At 42.2% G+C, this 20,236-nt stretch overlaps 1 protein-coding gene across 1 annotated transcript; it reads left to right on the top strand.

The window, feature by feature from the left end:
- Positions 1 to 2,958: 2,958 nt before the first annotated feature.
- Positions 2,959 to 19,452, top strand: SLC14A2 (solute carrier family 14 member 2). The gene is made up of 9 exons (XM_030567645.1): positions 2,959 to 3,002; positions 5,315 to 5,482; positions 7,276 to 7,465; positions 8,635 to 8,763; positions 11,873 to 12,065; positions 15,269 to 15,416; positions 16,624 to 16,758; positions 18,041 to 18,090; positions 19,169 to 19,452. The coding sequence occupies exons 2-9, from the start codon at positions 5,317 to 5,319 to the stop codon at positions 19,343 to 19,345; spliced, it is 1,188 nt and encodes a 395-aa protein (XP_030423505.1). The 5' UTR covers positions 2,959 to 3,002; positions 5,315 to 5,316; the 3' UTR covers positions 19,346 to 19,452.
- The last annotated feature ends 784 nt before the right edge of the window (positions 19,453 to 20,236 follow it).

The raw sequence follows: 20,236 nt of genomic DNA, 5'->3' as shown, positions 1-20,236 counted from the left end.
CTGAGTTGTATTCTTGTTTCTACCACTCACTTACAGCCTGACTTTGAACCTCTCTTCTCCCTTTGCTGAAATTCCGTCTTCACAAGGGATTTGTGAGGTTTGTTGTGTTCATTTTGATGGAATAAATGGGTCAAAGGTGTTGATATAACCCAGTCACAATCCAACATTAAACAGTGTTAAACAAGGTTTAGGGTTTGGTATAGAGACCTGAGCCTGTTTAGTACCATGGCAAACCCACTATTAAAAATTCATGTAACCTTTTTTTAAAGATACAGAAAAGAAGGAAAAACAGTTAAAGCATTTGAAATGTAAAATATTAAATAGAGTTTACATTTTAACAACATCCCTTGTTTCCTTTCCCTTTAGCTGGAGAGAGAGTTTTAGAAGGAAAATTCCCCTTGTATGAAGTCTCAAAGATGGCAACAACTGTCCTTTTGGGTACAGAGAAGAAGTTAGCTGACATAGGCTGGAGCTGTTGTATGTTGCTGCTGCTGCTGTTAAAGTCTAATCCTGTTTCATCTCAAGTGATGATTAGGATTCCGCTAGAGCTGATAGGGGTGGTAATGTCATCTGGATCCTGTTCTGTGGCCGAGTCTGGTCAGGAGATCCCTCAGGTTTAGCACCAATGTCCATAGAGACTATGGAGGTGGCAGCCATGATAATGCAGCTTCCTCCAGTAGCCACCCTCTCTTCTTCACTGCTACACTCCCCCCAAAGTCTCTTTCCTTAAGGACTCTCAAAGAGAATGGTGGATAGAATAGGCCATCTCCTCATTATTTTGTCCACCAAATATACCTAGATTAATTCAGTCTTTCTGTCTCCTTTCAAATCTTTTCCCATCCACATTAGTTATGGGTTTTTGTGACATCTAATGAACTTTCAGATGCTTTTTACAGTTGAGCTCACAATTAGAGTAATTTGTAGGCCCAATTATCACAACAAACTTTGATAGTGAATGGGGACAAAGAGTAGAGCCGGGTGAATAAAGGGTTTTCTGGTTCATTGGCAATTTTGAAAAGTTAGTTAAAAAAAATTATTTCAGGTCAGACCAAAAATGAAAATGTTGGCAAATAGAAGTCTACAATATTTGTATTTTGAATCAAATAAAACATTTCATTTCATGAAATTTTGTTTCAATTTTGACCATTTTTAATGTTTTTCTCATTTTTTAAAAATACTGAATCAAAGGAAATTTTGAAATGAAAAGCCATTTCAAACTGAAAAAGAGATGATTAAGGGGGAGTAGGATAGTGGTCTATAAAATCTTGAATGGTACAGAGGAAGTGAATAAGGAAGTGTTATTCATAACGCAAGAACTAGGGGTTACCAGATGAAATAAATAGGCAGCAGGTTTAAACAAAGAAAAGGAAGTATTTCTTCACACAATGTACAGTTAACCTTTGGAACTCATTGCCAGGGGATGTTGTGAAGGCCAAAAATATAAGTGGGTTCCCAAAAGAATTAGATAAGTTCATGGAGGTGTAGCAAAGTGGATCTCTGCTCCTGCCCTGAAAGGGTTAAAAGCAGCCCTGGATAAGGGCTGGGGCTGGAGAAAGCAGCCTTTTAGACTAGGCTGATTGGGGAAGTAGCTGCAGCTGGGGGCCACGCCCCAAACTGAGCCCAGGCCCTTATATAAGGGCAGAGAAGCCAGGAGCCCAAGCAGTCTCTTTCTGTGTTCAGAGAGAGAGAGAGAGAGGGAAGGGCCTGGCTGCAGGGAACTAAATGAGGTACCTAGGGTGAAGCAGGGCTGGGGAAAGGCAGAGGAGCTGGGGCCTGGAAAGCCCCAGGCTGCGGCCTAGAGTTAGGCCAGGAGGTACTGGGGTTGTAGGGTGCAACCCAGGGGTAGGCCAAGGCAGCAGGTCCAACCCCCGTTGCTGATGATGAGAGGCTAATACTGCAGTCTGTCCCAGGGCGTGGGGCTAGCTAATGACTGGGCAGTTGCCAAGACACTGAGGCAAAGTGGGGATAGAGGGTTGGGGGTTCCCAGGGAGGGGAAACTCTTAAGAAAGAGGAAGGGGGTTACTGCCAGCGGGCAGAACCCCACCTAAAAAGGGGCACTGGGGTCCAGGGAGGGACATGGGGCCAGTAGCCGAAAGGCAGATCACTGGCCTGCAGAGGGCGCTCTGAGCTGGAATGTGAGCTAATTCCCAGGACAACCAGCAGGAGGTGTCGTGGGGGTGAGTCGTGCCTGGTTACTAGCCAAGATGGTCAGAGATGCAACCTCATGCTCTGGGTGTCCCTAAGCCTCTGACTACCAGAAGTTGGGACTGGACAACAGGGGATGGGTCACTTAATAAATTGCTCTGTTCTGCTCTTTCTGTCTGATGCATGTGCATGTGTGCATTGGCCACTGCCAGAAGACAGGTACCATTAGCCATTCTGGGTCAGACCATTCTTAGGTTTTTATGGAAAATATGTGCCAGCTTAGACCCAGTCTGCCACTACCATCATAGCCTTTTAGGAGTTCCACGTGTGCCGCATAGAGGCCCTCACACAAGCCAAGCCAATATGTGAATTCCCTGCACACATTTCTTACACAGGTTTTAGCTCACATATATCCAATAAGATTGTATGCAGAGGTAAGGATAATTCTGGAGGCACATTACATGCAGTGCAATGTATATTCCACTAACAGATGTTTGAGCATACATTGCACATATGGGCATTTTGATGTGTGATGCTTTACAGCCGAAATTAGGAAATTAACGATTCTGTGACACTGCCTGCAATTAAGCATGTACTTTGCCTACCTATTACATGCTGTGCGGCTGTGCATGTTTTCCTCTTCCTTATCCATGGCTTATATCACTTGTGCAATGACAGGAAGGATGAACAGATGTTCTCTGAGTGATATTTGTGATGCATCCAGTAGTTTTCTCTTCACAGACACTTCCCCTGTTGGCATTAAGCTCCACCATCACTGAGTTTAAGTACTATGCCTGCCCAGCACACACCAAGATCTCCCTCCAAGTGTGCTTCTTTGGGATCTGCTGAAAGAACAGGTATGTGCAGCTTCCATTCAGTCTTCATCAAACACACTTCAAAAAGAGAGACCCCTCAGGGTCATATTGGGAAGTGTACTAGATCAGTGGTCCTCAACCAGCGGTCTGGGAGGTCCCGTGAGCAGGTTTAGGGGTGCCACCAAGCAAGACCAGCATTAGACTCATTGGGGCCCAGGGTAGAAAGCTGAAGTCCAGGCAAAGGTGATGGAAACAGGTTTTGGGGTATATAGTTCTTGCCTCCAAGAATGTCTGAAAAGTGCCCTAACGTCGTTTCCACCTGTTAGCAGATGGATGGTCTATGTGAAATCCACTGTGGGGATGGAAGTCCAGTTCCTAGTGGGGACAGATCTATCTTTAAAAAACACAATAATCTTCTCAAATGGCACTATTTACAATTCTGGTTGGCAGTGTCAGCAGAGAGACGGGGTTTGCATGCACTGTGGAGACTGAAGTTCTCTCTGCCCTCTAGACAGAATCCCCCACACCAAGCTAGAGCTGAGACAGAATGGCTGATGCTGCTCCTGTATCTAACGCATTCTCTGCACAAATAGTGGATGTCTGTCTCCAGTACTGCTAAGCTGGAGGTGGCACCTTTCATCAGTTCTCCTAAAACAATGGGAAGTGGTATTGCTGCCCAGAAAAATGCAGGGTGGTCTAACTGCACCAGTAGGATCTCTGTTGAAGGCGCTTTGGATGTCGTTGGGCCTGGCCATCCTCCTGTCTTGTGCAATCTCTGTTTTTCATATGGTCTCCATATGAAGCCACACAAAACACACAGAAGGTACCAAAATGCAGCATGCTGTGCAGGGATAGCACAGCAAAAAGACATCCATGCACAGCAAATCAGAAAAACTTTGTCCAGCTTCAGTGATATTACTCTGTTTAGCAGTGAGGGGTTGATTTAAGATGAAGCCTGCAGTTCTGTTCTCCAAACAGGGAACTACTGGAACTCTGCTTGTGTTTCTAATATATATAATCTCTTGCATTCTTCCATCCAATCTTACTGTCAGTCAAGCAATGTTCTTGATATTGTGACCAGTCCAACGAAAATCCAGCCTAGGCCTTTTGGTCTTAACTCATGCCGTTATGGGAAAATAGATGCAAAATAATGATTTAAATACCTGCTTTTCAGAATTAGCTTAACTCCTTTTCATCCTGGATTCCAAATGCCTTTGAGTTTGATATTAGTAGCTGAATCTCCATTTGGTGTCCAGGTTTCCGTCCACAGCAAATGTTTCCGTTTGAGCCTTGAGAACCAGGGAAAGGGATTTCCACTTCAAACTCTTCAAAAATTCAGAATGAATTGGCTTCATTAACTTTAACAATATTCTGCCTTTAACAGTTAAACATTTAAGGTCTTCTCTTGGAGTCCTGGGACATGGGTTTAAGGATGGAAACAAGAGCTAGCTTCATAATTCTTTGTGATGTATTTCCTCTTTTACCAACCCGCAGCAAGCCTTTATATCCCTCTCTGGAGCTTTAATGGCCCTTCTAATGAGCAGGCTGCCTGAGAAGGGAATCACCACATCCTGGAGCTCCTCTCTCTAAAGGGAATAAACCATGGAACATTCTAGACACGAGCATTAAACTAGTGTGATAGCCACCACATTAGGTGATACACTGGGGACTTCCAGAGCTAAATGCAGGAGCTGCTACATCTTGAGCTAAAGATCTTTAACTGGGGCTGGAACAGACTCTAAATCTCTGTGGATCACACACAGAAGGGGGCCAGAAATACACCCCTATCAGTGGGTTACACGAGAGGAGGCATTGCTGTGCCTGAGAACTTACTCAAAAGCATTACTAATAAGTGGAGAGAACTGAGAGTGAAGGGAAGGAAAGATTGACTTGGGGTGCAAAGGTGAAAGCAGAGTTGGGATGCAGGTTACATTAGCAAGTGGGAAATGGAGCAAAAAGAACTCAAAATTTCAATCACATTTAAACATCTCAAGGGCTTGTTCTGGACTAAACCTCCCAACTCTTTACTGTCCAGTCATCACAGTAAATGATATATGTGCCCATCTACCAAGGAACATGAAGTCATCCAGCCAATCTGCTCCTTCCCTTCTTTAAGGGCCAGATTGCCACACCATATTCATGTTGGGTAGCACCTCGCTCCGCCAGTGGTCTCATTGACTTCAGTGGGGCTTCTCAAGGGGTAAGTAACTACTCATTATGAAAAAGAGTATCACGGATTTTCCCTAAGTACAGAAGAAATTTGCTGGTTCACAAGTTAGGAGATTGAAAGCAAATAACATCTGAGAACAGTTTGAGAGTTGTAATCCATTGTTCCCTTTCCTCGATTCCTTAAGCTATGGAAGACAGTGAGGTTGTTAGAACCAATAATAACGGAGAAACGAAGATGTACAATGAAAGGAGCACAATAGACCAGAGGCCAGTGGGAAGTGGCAAAAGGAGAATCTGCAAAACACTTGGATATCTAACAGGAGAAATGAAAGCGTGTGGAGACTGGCTGAAAGGTAAAGCCATTGGTTATCTGAAAAGCACCATGGGTAATACATAACAACCAGCTCATTACACCAACAGCGATGTTAACATTTTCTGGGTGCATGTATTGGGCATTAATCCATCTAACTCCCAGATTTGTGTACTTGGAGGCATGTTCAGCGTTTGGAATGTACATTTTTTTGACTAAGCATTTCATTTTCGGAAAGGAAAATCTTGCCATTACCATGACTGCCCACACAAATTGGGCATTTGCACATGCAAAAGGCCATTTAGACACCTAAACAACCATGTGCTATTACTATTTATATTACAGAAGGACTCATCAGGATTGGGGAACTAATTTAGATTGTAAGCTCTTTGGAACAGCGCCTTTCTTTTCTTGTTAACAAGTGGCTACAGCACCTAGAACAATGGGGCCCTGATCCCAAACTGGGAGCTGCTAGGTGCTACTGCAATACCAGTAATTAATAAACAATAATAATTGTGATGAGTGCTGTGCAAATGTAACACCAACAGACCCTGGTTGCCGGTGGCCTAGATCGAACTGGGGACCTCTGGAGGTTAGTGCACGAGCCTCTACAGCATGAGCTAAAAGCTAACGGGCTGTTAAGCAGACTCATTGTCCCTCTCTCAGTGCCACTAGCTGGGCCAGAACACCACACCCAGAAGGTGTGTGGGTTACACATACATAAAATAAAAAGCAGTGCCTGTCTCAAGTAGCTTACCATCCATTTAGGAACAAAATACAACCAGTAGGTATACCATGATGGACAGAAGTAGATGTCAGGGGTAGTATTAATAGGAATATGAAGTTGCATATAGTAGATGCATGAACAACTTGGAGGCTTTGTGGCATGTTTTCAGTGGTTTGGTTTTAGATAAAAGGATAAGATAAATTAACTAATCTCCCCTCTTTGTACAATAGTCACTGCAGTTGCATAAGCAATGAGTTGGTATTTTCTGTGAGCTCCTTGCACACTTGTGCAGAGCAGCGTAAATATTATTGTGTTTGGCCCTCAGGCTTCTTTTTCTGAAAATGTGGAACTAAAGGATTGTGTGGGCCAACATGTAGTTGGACAGAAGTGTCAACAATAAAGATTTAGTTCAGTACTGCTTGTGCTGATGTACATAATATGTCTTGCCATGAAGGGCCACATTTTTAATAACATTTAGGCACCTAATGACGTTATGGGGTAGTGGGGTTTTCAGCAGTATCTAGGTGCCTAATTTCCATTGATTTCAATGGGAGGTAGATGCTTAGACACTTCTGGAAAGTCCCACTAGACATCTGTTCTTTAGGTGCCTAAATACCTTTAACAATCTGTCTTATGTCCTATGAAATCTATGCCTCAGCATGCTGTCTGCATTTTTTCTATAGTAAAAAGGGTTGTTTCTTACTAACGTTTCCTCGTTAAAACGAGGAAACGTTAGTAAGAAACAACCCATTCGGCAACAGAGTTACACACAGAAGTGGTTTAGTTTTCTCATTAAATGTATAGTGGAATCCTTATGCTAGCTGCCCTGTAAGAAAGACTATTTGTGACTTTCATAAACTTTCCTTTAGTAATCTGACCAAGTGCTTGATAGTGGTGAACTCTACCAACTGCAATACATCTCAGTTAGCTTTTCATGTGCCAGATGCAAAATATGTCCAGGCACCAATAAATCAGAGACAAGTTTAACAGTCTTGTTGATACATTGCTGGCAACAGAATGGAAGCAGATCCTGCAAAGCTAAGTGTGTTTCAAGAAAGCCATACTGGAATGATGTCTTATTCCCAAAATTTTTATTTGATCTCCTTCAGATAAACCTCTAGTTGTTCAGTTTATTGACTGGGTCCTGCGGGGAATATCCCAGGTGATGTTTGTCAACAACCCGCTCAGTGGGTTACTTATTCTAGCTGGACTGTTGATCCAGAATCCTTGGTGGACGCTCACAGGCTGTTCAGGAACAGTTGTCTCGACGTTAACGGCACTTATTCTGAGCCAGGACAGGTAGGTTTGGCCTTTGCATTTGGAATTTTTAAATAAAATGGCAACTGAACTTTAAAATATTGTGCTGCCCTTTAGTGGTGTCTAAGGCCCATGTTTGAGCAGATCCATTCTTTGGTGATGCTGAACAGTTAGTTCAAGCTTTTGCTCGCATTACATAAACCATGTTTATTGCGCTGAATGGCCTATAATCTCTAATCCAGGAGAGGTACAGTCTAGTACACTAAAAGCACTATAAACACTTCAGGTTCTAATCCTGGCTCTGGCTCTGTCTTGCTACATGGCAAGACACTTACCCTTTGCATCTCCATTCCTTTATCTGGTAAATGGAGATAATAACAAGCATCATGATATGGCTGTGAGGTTAAGTATATAAAAGCAGTTTGAGAGCCAGTGGATGGACGTGTTGTTTGAGTTGTTACGGGCATTTTATCTTGGAGATCCAATGCTACCCTCCGCTATTGTACCTGAGAACCTCAGTGTTTAATGTATTTATCCTCACAACACCTGGCTGAGGTAGGGCAGTGCCATTATGCCCATTTTTGCAGAAAGGGAACTGAGGTACAGAGATACTAAGTGATTTGCCTGACTTCACACAGGAAGTCTGGGGTAAAACAGGATAAAACTTGGGTGTCTCCAGTCTCGGCCCAGCATCTGCACAACTGGACCAGCCTTCCTCTCCACAGGTTTTGGTTGCAGTTACATGAGGGAAAAATTGTGGCCCAAAGGTTCAGGTTAAATAATCAGTGAGGAACATGTCTGTTGTTTTGGGCCTCAAGTAGTTTAGTGAGCAAGGAGGAGTAGCTTTCTGGTTATGTGCAATCTAGAACAGATTTCTTTTATGTTCAGATTTTCTGGTTCTGTTACAATGCAGTGTCTGTGAGGTATTAGAAATGTGCTGGGTACCCCACGAACTTTCAGCTGCCCTCTAAACATGGGGTACTAAGCAACACCATTGCTATCGCACCAATTGTGCTAACACAGTTACTTGTGTGAGTGGTCACATTGTTCACCAGCTCAATATTGTCACTTTGCTAGATGCAGGATCTCTGGAAATTGCATTTCAGTACAAGAAAGAGTGATTCACTGAGATGCAGCTCTAGTGCATACAGTACCTTCAGGGCCAATTGCTTTCTAGTAACTGTTTCAAGTCAATTGTCTTTCTCCCACAGATCAGCCATAGCAGCAGGACTGTTCGGCTACAATGGAGTCCTGGTGGGACTTCTCATGGCGGTCTTCTCTGACAAAGGAGACTATTATTGGTGGCTTCTCCTGCCAGTTGTTGTTACATCCATGGCTTGGTAAGTGATACTGGTTTTATTTTCTGTAGACCAGGTTAAGCATTTCTAGTTCTTTTCCTATATGGCTCTCAGTGAACACTTACTGATACTAACAGGAGTTTTGCAAACACTTCAAGCACTTAGTTTCAGATTCTTTCTGTAAAATCCCACCCTATAGTTTCAGTTCTGATATTCGCTACTCTCTGTCCTAAACTGTGGTGCCATTTTGCTGTGGGATGTTAAACAGCTTCTACATTGCACCTCAGAGGCGGATGCACTTTTTTGTTTGTTTGAAGGAGTTAGTCCTGTATGTGCATAGCTTGCAGTGAGCTTTGGCATGAAATGTAAATGGTTTTTAGTAAACCTATACAATTGATTATAGTAGGGGTCGGCAACCTTTCAGAAGTGCTGTGCCGAGTCTTCATTTATTCACTCTAATTTAAGATTTTGTGTGCTGGTAATACATTTTTATGTTTTTAGAAGATCTCTTTCTATAAATCTACAATATATAACTAAACTATTGTTGTATGTAAAGTAAGTAAGGTTTTTAAAATGTTTAAGAAACTTCATTTAAAATTAAATTAAAATGCAGAGCTCCCCAGACCAGTGGCTAGGACCCAGGCAGTGTGAGTGCCACTGAAAATCAGCTCATGTGCCATAGGTTGCCTACCCCTGGATTATAGCAAATGGGCAAAATGCTTCCCCAGCTTATAAACTGTGCAAATGCATGAGGTTGGTGGACCAAATTCACTGTTGGTATAATCATGCCCACCAGTAGAACTATGCTCACTTGCATCACTAAATCTGACCCAGTGGATTTTCATAGGACTGAATTTGATCCTGCCTTTCTTAGGTCTTTAACTGATGCCACAATATTAACCCTTGTAAGTACACTTGATTCCAAGCAATGTATTCTTTAAAATTAAATTTAGCTTTTAATTGTGTTTTTTAATGTTACAGAATCAATTTTAATATAAATGTTAATCAAAATTAATTCAAGATTTGCATTTTAATGGCTTGTCTTAATAAGACGTAAATCTGTGTTGCCTTGTGCTCCTCTTACAATGCAAGATTATTCCATATTTTATTTCTAGAGACTTCATAAATGAAGGTCTCATTGTACTAATCTCTTGAAACCCAGAACATTTTGCAGAATGTTGTAGTGTTTCTTAAATGCAGCCACCGGGGGCTTTTCTTGTGGCCACACAACTTCCTGGGCAGTGATTGGCAGGGAGGGTACAAAGCAGCACCCCCTCCCCTGGGCCACCAGGAGGAGTTGGGCCCTGCCCCCCTCTGGAGTCAAATGCCAGAAGAGCAGACAACTGGTCTGAGTGGGTGGGGCTCCAACTTCCAGCTTCAGCCCTGGGTTGGCAGGCAGAAGTCTCTGGCTGTGCGGCGGCCGTGAGCTCAGGCCACGGGCTCTGACCCTAGGGCCTTGGGCTCTGGGCTTTGCCTGAACAGCAGCAGGCTACATTCCCCAGTCTCAGGGCTCCATCCCTGGGCTCACTACCCCCTTATCGCCCCTGGCCCCCACTGCCTCGCCTGGGCTGAGCACTTCCCTCGTCGCCCTTGCTGCCTTCCTACCACCTTCCCATCCAAGGGTTAAGAGCAGGAAGAGGTGGGGCAGGGGCTTGGGGGAAATAGGCTTGTGGGGATGGGGTCTGAGGCTGAGCGGAGGGGTTGAGCACACCTGGAGGAAGCCAGCACTTGTGGCACTGGAGCTGTTTACTGTTTCAGTGACCCACCTTAATCTTCCCTCACTGTGTTTAGTTTCTGGAGGAGCCGTGGTAAACTTTCCCCTGCCCCACAGAGCAGAACACAGTCACACAGATTCTTAAATGTAATACAATGGTCCCCAAAGCTACTGGGTTGCTGTATCTGCCACAGAGCTATTTGAAAGATTTTAAAATTTGACATTTCAGCAACATTTTTGTCAAAATTTCAAAGTTCAGTTTACAAAAGAGCAATGCTTTCTGTGAAAATGCGATCCTACTTTTCAATCAGTTATAGAGCTATGGAGAAACATTAGAAATGTTGCATTTCAACAAAGAAAATGGAACAAACTTTTCACAAAAGCGCTGACCTCTTTTTTTTTTTTTTTCCTACTAGTTCTATCAAAGGAGTCTTCTGAACATTGCACTGATAACTGAAATCCTTTTAAGAGAAATGGCCGGATCTGAGATTGAATAGGGATTATAGTACAATGCATCTTTTTCATTGATCATAGCCACAAAAGGGGACATGGGATATTGCTTTAGACATGCCAAATGTTTTTGGTTAAAATCAGCAACCAACTGAAAATCCCTCTAACACCCAAACTCACCTGTTAACTATTTTTTTAAATATGGGCTACATAGAGCTCTCTGCTAACTTCAATCGATTTGCACAGGTGTAACTAAGAGCAGAAGCTGACTGTGCTCGGTCCTCAGCTGGTATAAATTGGCATAGCTCTGAAGCCAATAGAGAGAAACACTAATTTCCACTAGTGGAGGATCTGACTGGCCTAGACTTTCCACATTCTTTTAGATTTATTGATTCCAGTCAGGACTGGGAGATGAATTATCAATATGCCACAAGAAAGACTGTTTGTATGATATATTCATCTAGACTGGAAACCAGGAGATCTGGAAATCTCTCCCAAGAAATCCTCTTCTTGTGAGATCTGTTGCCTAATTTCCTGAGCCAAGAGGTTTGGACAAGGTTATATTAAGCATCCAAACTTTTGTGTGCTTCTTAGTGATGGATCTCCTAAAATTTGTGGCTCACTCATCACTGCTTTACATGCCAAGAATAAACCTAATTTAACTTTTTTATAAGAAGGAAACCTGTGCTTCAAATAATACTTTAAAAATTAATGCGGCCTGGTTGAAGCGGTGCTGAGCAACATCAATTTCCATTGGTTATAGTTGCTCATCTGGGGATCATGCCTTAAGATGGTGCTAGGTTGCATTTTGTGGGTGCTTATATCATGTAGGTTAAAGTGGTGTGAGAGATTCACTGTTTGAAGTCTCCTAAGGAGATTGGAGTTTTCCGAGTTACACTGGGACTTTGGACTGAAATGGTGGGGATATTTTTCACCATTCCAGCTGAGATGAACAAGTTGAAACTTTCTTTTTATTCTTCTTTTCAGCCCACTGCTTTCCAGTGCTTTAGGTTCAATCTTCAGGAAATGGGACCTTCCTGTTCTCACCTTGCCTTTCAACATTGCTGTGTCTCTTTACTTGTCTGCCACTGGACACTACAACCTCTTCTTCCCTACAACGCTCATTCAGCCTGTAACATCAGTGCCCAATATCACCTGGTCTGAAATCGAAGTGCCACTGGTAAGGTCCACTAAAGAAAGGAGACATAGTCCACACCCTTGCAGAAGATAAATACGAGGGCTCTCGCCTCTAGGTAACAGGCTCAAATATAGCACAGGTTAATAGCATCTGAACTTCCTGAGCATAGAATATCAGGGTTGCAAGGGTCCTTAGAAGGTCATCTAGTCCAACCCCCTGCTCAAAGCAGGACCAATCTCCAACTAAATCACCCCAGCCAGGCCTTTGTCAAGCCTGACCTTAAAAACTTCTAAGGAAGGAGATTCCACCACCTCCCTAGGTAACTCATTCCAGTGCTTCACCACCCTCCTAGTGAAAGTTTTTCCTAATATCCAACAACTCATAAAATGAATCGGTCATCTCTGCCAAGTTCTTAACAGAGGAGTAGCCACTTCACAAAAAACCTCCACCAAAATAGCATGATGCCCAATATTGGTGGTTTCAGTGGAAAGACTAAGGATTCAAACTGACCACGGACTTTGAACTACTCCCTCTACTTAGAGATGGGCCTCACATGACCAGATCTAAGGCAAGTTGAGGGGGCAGCTTGGGGAAAACTTGCACTTCAACTGTGCTTGTCCTGTGGTTGAATAGACACTGTCAGTCGGACACCTTTCACCAGCAGCTGACCACTATATTTGGGGTCAAGAAGGAATTTTCTGCTGAGTCAGTTTGGCAGAGACTCTGGGAGGTTTTATCCCTTACTCTGCAGTCTGGGGCATGGGTCACTTGCCAGTTTAAACTAGAGTAAATGGTGGATTCTCTGTAACTTTCAGTTGTTAAACCATGATTTGAGGACTTCAGTAACTTATACAGAGGTTATGGGTCTGTTACAGGAGTAGGTGGGCAAGTTTCTGTGGCCTAGGAGGTCAGACTAGATGCTCATTTAAATCATCCAGGCTCTGGGCAGTAGCCTCCTCTTCCTCCCTCCCCCCCCCCACCCCATCAGCAGGCATGTATCCTTCATTTCTTGCATGTCTGCTATAGTGTTCGGAGTCAGGGTAAGAATGCTCCCTGGTTTTCTCTTTTTCCAGGATTCCAGAAGATATTAGGGGGACCTAATAAAGCTATGCTGACTCAGTAGATGAATGATGAAACTCTGGGTATTTTTTCAAATATTTTTTTTCAAATTTGCTAGTTTTATTTAATTAAAAATCGGAGGAATGATTACAGTATCTAGCACCATGCTCCAAATTCTAGAAGGACACTGAACACATACCTGGGAGGAAACTCACATTCTGTAGAAGGAGCTATGATATTCTGGGGTGCAATCCAGACCAGCGAGAGGCTGTGTCACCCCTGCCCTGCAAAATCAGGTGCCTCGCAATGCTTTACTGCTCTAGCTCCCAGCTGAGACCCTCACAAACAGCCTGCCAGCATGCAGGTCACACCCTGAGTGTCTGTGTATTGCTGCAGCCAGCCACACATCAGTCACGCACTGGCTTTCACCAGTCTTGGTTACCACTTGCAGTTACCCAACACACTCCCAGTCCTGGATTTCCCCCCAAACATATATTCTATACTGTCTAGTCATCTCCTGGACAGTCCAGGACATATTACCTCTGTAGCCCCTCTAAGGGGATCAATAGACAACAGTCTGCAACCATAAATGAAGTTACCCAAACAATTCACCACACTGGATTGGTTTTAATTGAAGCATAAAACAAGTTTATTTAACAACAAGGAGAGAGGTTTTAAATGAGGACAAGTGTAAGGCACTAAAGTCAGAAATGGTGATGTGAAAAAAAGTTTCTAGCACTAAACTTAACAAACAAGACTTGGTTTAAGTTAATGTCTCTTACCACGTTTCCAGTAACATTGCCCAGCATCTGCTCCCAAAGTCCAGCATCCATGTCTTTTCTCTCCTTAGGTCAAAAGGAGAGAGATGTATAGGACGAGATAACTGGAAATGTCTTTGCCTGTCACTTTTATTGCTCAGTCACTCTTTGAGATGCATTTTCCTAAGGGTCACCCCTAGGTAAAGTTCATTCCCACTCTGAGGTTGGAGTCAAAGTCTGAAGGTGAAAAAGGTTCCATGCTGTTTGCTAAGATGCAAATCTTTGTTCTTGCTCCCCTTCTCTTGCCAAAGAATGGCCACTTGACTTGGGATTGCCTATCAACTTGGATGACACCTGATTAGAGGCATCAGCTTGTCCTTTGTCTTTGGGAAACACATTTATCCACTCCCCCAACTTGTCTGGTAAACTCATTTCAGTCATGAATTCAGCTTATGTTCAGAACTTTACATATAATGTTGCTGTACACATTTCACTATGATATTGAGCAGCAAGTTTATTTGTTTTCAAATGATCCCTCACAAGGCATATTTTGTACAGATATTACAAAGCTATGTAGGATGTGAATACAGGGGTGCATTCCATCACAGGAGCATGGACTGAAAATTATCTGACAATTCTGGTTCTTCCTTAACCTACAACCTGGAATCTTTCATTTTATCCATTGTTATGAGCTATGAGGAGATATTCTGAGGCAAGGATGATTGGTCAGTTGATGTGGCCTGCATTTTTATAGGGATACTCCTCAAGGGTGGTCCTTTTCCATGCACAAGGAGTGGGATTAGCTTGCAGAAAGAATCGTCACAGGGGAACTGTCAGAGTTGCTGATGACTAGACCATGGGGTATGTGATCACTGGTTTTGCACAGTATGTCCCCTACATCTGGTTGGAAAATGTTTGTCAAAATATCTTTTTAAAAAAAAAACTGCCATTTTCATCTAAATAAAATCACTTAGAAAAATGTTTTTGATTTTTGCCAAACATTCCTGGAGTTAAAAAAAAACTATTTAAAAATGAAGAAATTCATTTCTGGACATTCTTGTTTGAGGAAGCATTCAAAAATTTCATTTCAAATGTTATTTCTATTTGTACGTTATTTCACAACATGTGAATAGCAGTAGTGCATAACATGCACTAGTACTAATGAAATGTCATAATAGGATATCATATAATAGTTGAAAGTCTATTTTCATTTTATTTTATTGTTAAAATAACTAAGGGCAGCTGCTACTTAGTACTGACTGAAACGCCTTATCCTCTTTTCAGGGCGAAGTGTCTCCTGTTTGTGTTGTAATGCCACAGTTTGACACTTTGACCCCCTGGCTTTCTAACAAATAGACACTGGGAAATAATTGCCATTTTGCCTTGGTTACAATATAATAATGTGTCCTTTTCAAACCAATGCTGCAGCTGCTACAATCCATTCCAGTCGGCGTCGGCCAGGTGTATGGCTGTGATAACCCCTGGACTGGTGGCATCTTCCTGGTTGCTTTACTCATCTCTTCTCCACTCATTTGCTTGCATGCTGCAATTGGATCAGCAGTGGGGACGCTGGCAGGTACGAACCGATGACCATGACTTACCAAGCTTATTTTTGTCATTTCTTACACTTACCAGAACCTTGGCTCCAGTTATTACGTAGTTCTGTCCAACACTTTGTGGCTTCTGCTTGCATGGGTCTGGACATGGTTTTGATTTGCAGTCACATCCCTGAGCTTGGATCTGAATTTTAGGTTTTATTCAAACCCAATATGGCGAAGGCAAAACTCAGAACAAAAGAATAGAGTTCCACAAGAGCTCTATTCATTGTGTATGGGTTTGCAAGATTTTGTGTTCTACCAAGGACAACTGCTGTAGCTCTATGACCAGTTGTCACCAAGACTAATCCACAATGCCCATCTTGGAAAATGTGTACCTATCCAGCGATGGCAGTAAGTTTGTGTTGTGCTTTGGACCCATAAGTGTTTTGCAGAAGACTCAGGCCGTTTTTTTCCATATTTCATCTGGTTTGGGATGGTTGCACAGGTCTAGTATTTAATCCAAATGATTCAGTAGGTTTTCCTACAGGGGAAGGTGAGGAGAGGAAGGGGTGGGAGAAGGGGAATCAAACAAGAAAGCCAATGGAGGCATCAGAGTGGGAAATGGATTAGTCCAAACAAGTGGTGATATGAGCATCCAGATTCAAGTTATCAGAGCTGATAATGTCTCAGGATGGGCTGGTTGCCAGAGGTTGTGCTGCCCTGTTTGCTGATGGTGCTGAGGCTGGTGAGAGAACTCCAAGGAGCTCTTGTAAGGCCAACCCAGGAAAAGATCCTGAGTTGCTGTCCTGCCGGTGAAAGCCCGTGTAGGTGGAGACTGACTGGGTCCCAGCATCCCTGGCAGCTTGGGGGCCATGGGATATCAGCTAGGAAGTCCTGCTTGCTTCCCCATTGCTGCCTTGGCCACTATTGTGCAGGGACTGGTTAATTTTCTTGAGCTAGAACGCCCATTGAGCTTAGGAGTTTTACCTGAGTGAGAACTTAAGGACTGGTCCAAATTCTGGGCTCTGTTACATCATCATAGATATGGAATAAGCATAGCCATTGACTTCAGCCTATTTCTTCCATACTGGCAATGGTGTGATTGAGAACAGTTGTCTTTTAGTGCAGATGTAATGGGAAAATAATTCTGTGTTGATGCCAAGGGATTTGTAAAGAATGATATCTGAGATCTAAAACTTGGCTAATAGCTAGATATCATCATAAACTGTGCCTTTTGCCTTACAGCACTGACCATTGCAATGCCATTTGACAGGCTCTACTTCGGCTTGGGGAGTTACAACTCTGTGCTTGCTTGCATTGCAATCGGAGGCATGTACTATGCTCTTACCTGGCAGACACATTTGCTGGCACTTGCCTGTGGTATGTATCTGATGGGATGGGGAAAGCAGAAGTCCAAAGCATACAGAATAGCTGTGGGAATTATGCAGATTTAGTGTCAGGGTTGTGGCCATGCTGGCAAAAGCACGCGCACATCCACCCATGAATTTGCAGGCATAATCTGCATAATTGCACCCACAGTCAGATGTTCAAGCAACTGATCTGTGCACACAAGTCCATTTCCACACTTTTGTTTTAGCCTGAGGAAAACAAAAGCAAGAAAGAAAAAAAAGGTAAACTCTCCATGAGAGAGCACAGCGTGTATGTCTCCTCTGTTACAAGTTGCAGCAAGTGCAAGAGCAAAATGGCAAATGTAAGCATTCAGTACATAGCAAATAAAGGTGTGTTAGCTTCATAAACTACATACAACCAGGAGTGTCACTTGCTAAGGAGCCAGTGGGCCAGTTCCCCACACCAACTTAATTCTCTGCTCCCCCAGGACTTTCATAGTCTATATCAGTGTCTATAAACCTTTCCAGACTACAGGAGTCTTATCTTCCATACCTCTAAGTCACCTTACTTAAAAATGACTTGCTTACAAAATCAGCATAAAAATACAGAAGTGTCACAGTATGCTATTCCTGAAAAATGGCTTGCTCTCTCATTTTTACCATATAATTATAAAATTAATTAATTGGAATATAAATATTGTACGTACTTTTCAGTGTACAGAGCAGAATATACAAGTCATTGTATGAAATTTGAGTTGGTACTGACTTTGCTAGTGCTTTTTATGTAGCCTTTGTAAAACTAATAAAAATCTAGATGAGTTGATGTACCCCTGGAAGACCTCTGCGTATGCCCAGGGGTACACGTACCCCTGGTTGAGAACCACTGATCTATATGATCCATTATGTCAGCCACTTTTTGTATCATAAGACTTTGCAGGGCATAATATAATTGCATATTAAGTCCTAAACACAACCTTGCCCACCCCCAGCAGAATTTTTCTGAAAGATGCCCCTGCAAATGTGCTTGTTGAGGTGAAATGCTCACTCACCATCCATGCAAATAGAGCAGATGAGGCCAAACTAGCCTTAATGTCAGAGCGACTTCATACAGGAACAAATATAAACCACCTGCACGTGGGATTTGGACATCCTATTTAGTAGCCCTCCTGAACCAGAATTCTAATTCTAATCCTATGCCTGCTAGCAATAAGTAAGCAGTAACTACTTTATAGTGTAGTTGCAGAGAGTGGCTGCCTCTGCTAATTTCATTGAGCAACTTTTAACTTGTTTCATAGTCTTTGTTCTTTTCACAGCATTATTTTGTGCCTATGCTGGAGCAGCTCTTGCTAATATCTTGTGCGTGGTAAGTTTATATGAATTTTGGTTTTGTCATAATATCAGAACACAGACTTCTGCATTACAACAATGACAGTTTTGACAGCAATGGAGGAAGAATTCTGCAAGCCAGTAGGGATTATTGTATAGATTCTGTCTGGTGTATTGTGAGATTAGACTCTACTGCTGACAGTAGGAGTTCAGAGAACTTCAAGCCATGCTATCCTCTGTGTGCTGTTGTGTATATGATTGAACTCCAACCATTTCTGGAATGAGATACAACTTTTATTCTACCCAGATAAACTCCCTTTAGGCTGATATCTTCTTTATCTGTTCCCAATTTTTCCTTGCTTTGTCTCAATCCAATCTTTTTTAAAAGTTTGTTGCAATCATATTCAGGGATTGTTAATATATGGTAAAAATATAAAATGTATGCCCATATAACTCAAATAGCTGAAACTAGAACCATCAAACTATGCTTGGCTTTAGTTTTGATTCCCCAGTAAGATCTAAAAAACAAGTTTGAAGACAATAGATTTGGTAGCTTTAAATATATGAATGTTTAAAGACAGCAATTTCATATATACATATTAAAATGTACCCATCTGGTTTCTTTGTTAATGCGTTGTATCTAGAGTGGTTTAGAGCAGAAGGCCTGTATAAATAGGAAGCCTCTGTTACATACACCTGAATTAAGGATGCATCAGGAAAAGGATGGTTGGACCCAGTGTCCTCATTTTTAGAAGAATGCAGTTGGAGAGTCACAAGGACCCTAGAGTAATCTTGGTCAGATACATTTTTGTAACAATTTAATTTTAGGCTTTTAGAGTCTCACTGGAACTTGCTCCCTTTTTTCCCCTTGTAACCTTGCCTGGTTTTGTATTGCTATCTGTGCCTCCAGCAAGGGGCAGGGATATGAGTGTGTTTGGGGGAGAATATCGGGGAGGAGATACGAGGAATCCCAAAGTGCATCTTAATTGTCAAAATTGTTCTTTGAGGAAGTACATACTTCTCAGGCTTCTGACTAAAAGCTGGAGAGTTAAGCAAAGGAAATAATAAAAATGTGATATAAAATTCTGTCAACACATTCTTTTTCCCCTACCCAGATTGGATTACCAGCCTGCACCTGGCCTTTCTGCTTCTCTGCACTTCTCTTTTTGCTCCTAACTACAAATAACTCCGCAATCTACAAGCTGCCACTCTGCAAAGTCACTTACCCAGAAGCCAACCGAGTCTACTACCTGAGAATGAAGAGAAGAGAGCAGAAACCCACTGGTGATTAGCCAATACAAATGGGAGGCACTTTGTGATCCCCAATGTAGCTGCACATACTGATCTCAAAAGCACATGAATTAGAAGTTTCTGCACTACCTGTCAAACACAAACACACACACACACACACACCAGCAATTCATGTCTTCAACAACTAGGTGTTGTGCTATGAGGGTTGAGGCTATATATATCCTATTTTGGAGGAAATATTTGTTCCTGATCTGAGCCTCATAAAATGCATTCAGGTAACCATAATGGGTGTATATGATACTAATTTGAAACAAATTGTTGTTTATTCATAGTAATTATATTGTAGGAGTTGACTTTTTTATTTTACATTTGCATAGTAGGACAATAAGGACCCAAACCCAACTAGGATTTTTGGATGCTGTCATAATAGAACAATAATACTGTGAGAAGAACCTTGTAATGAGCTGTGGTTAAAATCAAGAAGAAGTTTGTTTGTAAATGCAACAGAAAGACTGACTGACTGATTTACTCTTTTGGCATCACATAAGTCTTGTCTAAGCCCCCAAATCCCATAATTAAATCCATAATATAAATTGTTAAAATACTTATTAAATTTATCATCTCTCAGTCTGCTGTCTTTTCCTTATTGTAGATTGCAGTTAAGATATTCACATTTTCCCTCTATCAGACTAGGGAAATGATTTACTGATATTTGTGTTGGCCATTAACACCATCTTCTCCATCATATAAACAGAAAAATAACAATCCCCAATGAAAAACACAAAAGTATGTATCCATCTTACCTCTGTTATACCACACATCCGACAAGGGGCAGCAGAGGGAAGAACAGGAACTTGGAGGAAGACTGTGACAAATGCAGTACTGTTATCTTTTCTCTCTACCGTTCTATCAGGACAGCAGAGGTAATGAAC

This window comes from Gopherus evgoodei, chromosome 6, assembly GCF_007399415.2.
Source record: "Gopherus evgoodei ecotype Sinaloan lineage chromosome 6, rGopEvg1_v1.p, whole genome shotgun sequence".
Lineage (NCBI taxonomy): Eukaryota > Metazoa > Chordata > Testudines > Testudinidae > Gopherus > Gopherus evgoodei.
This window is presented reverse-complemented; position numbering and strand designations above follow the sequence as displayed.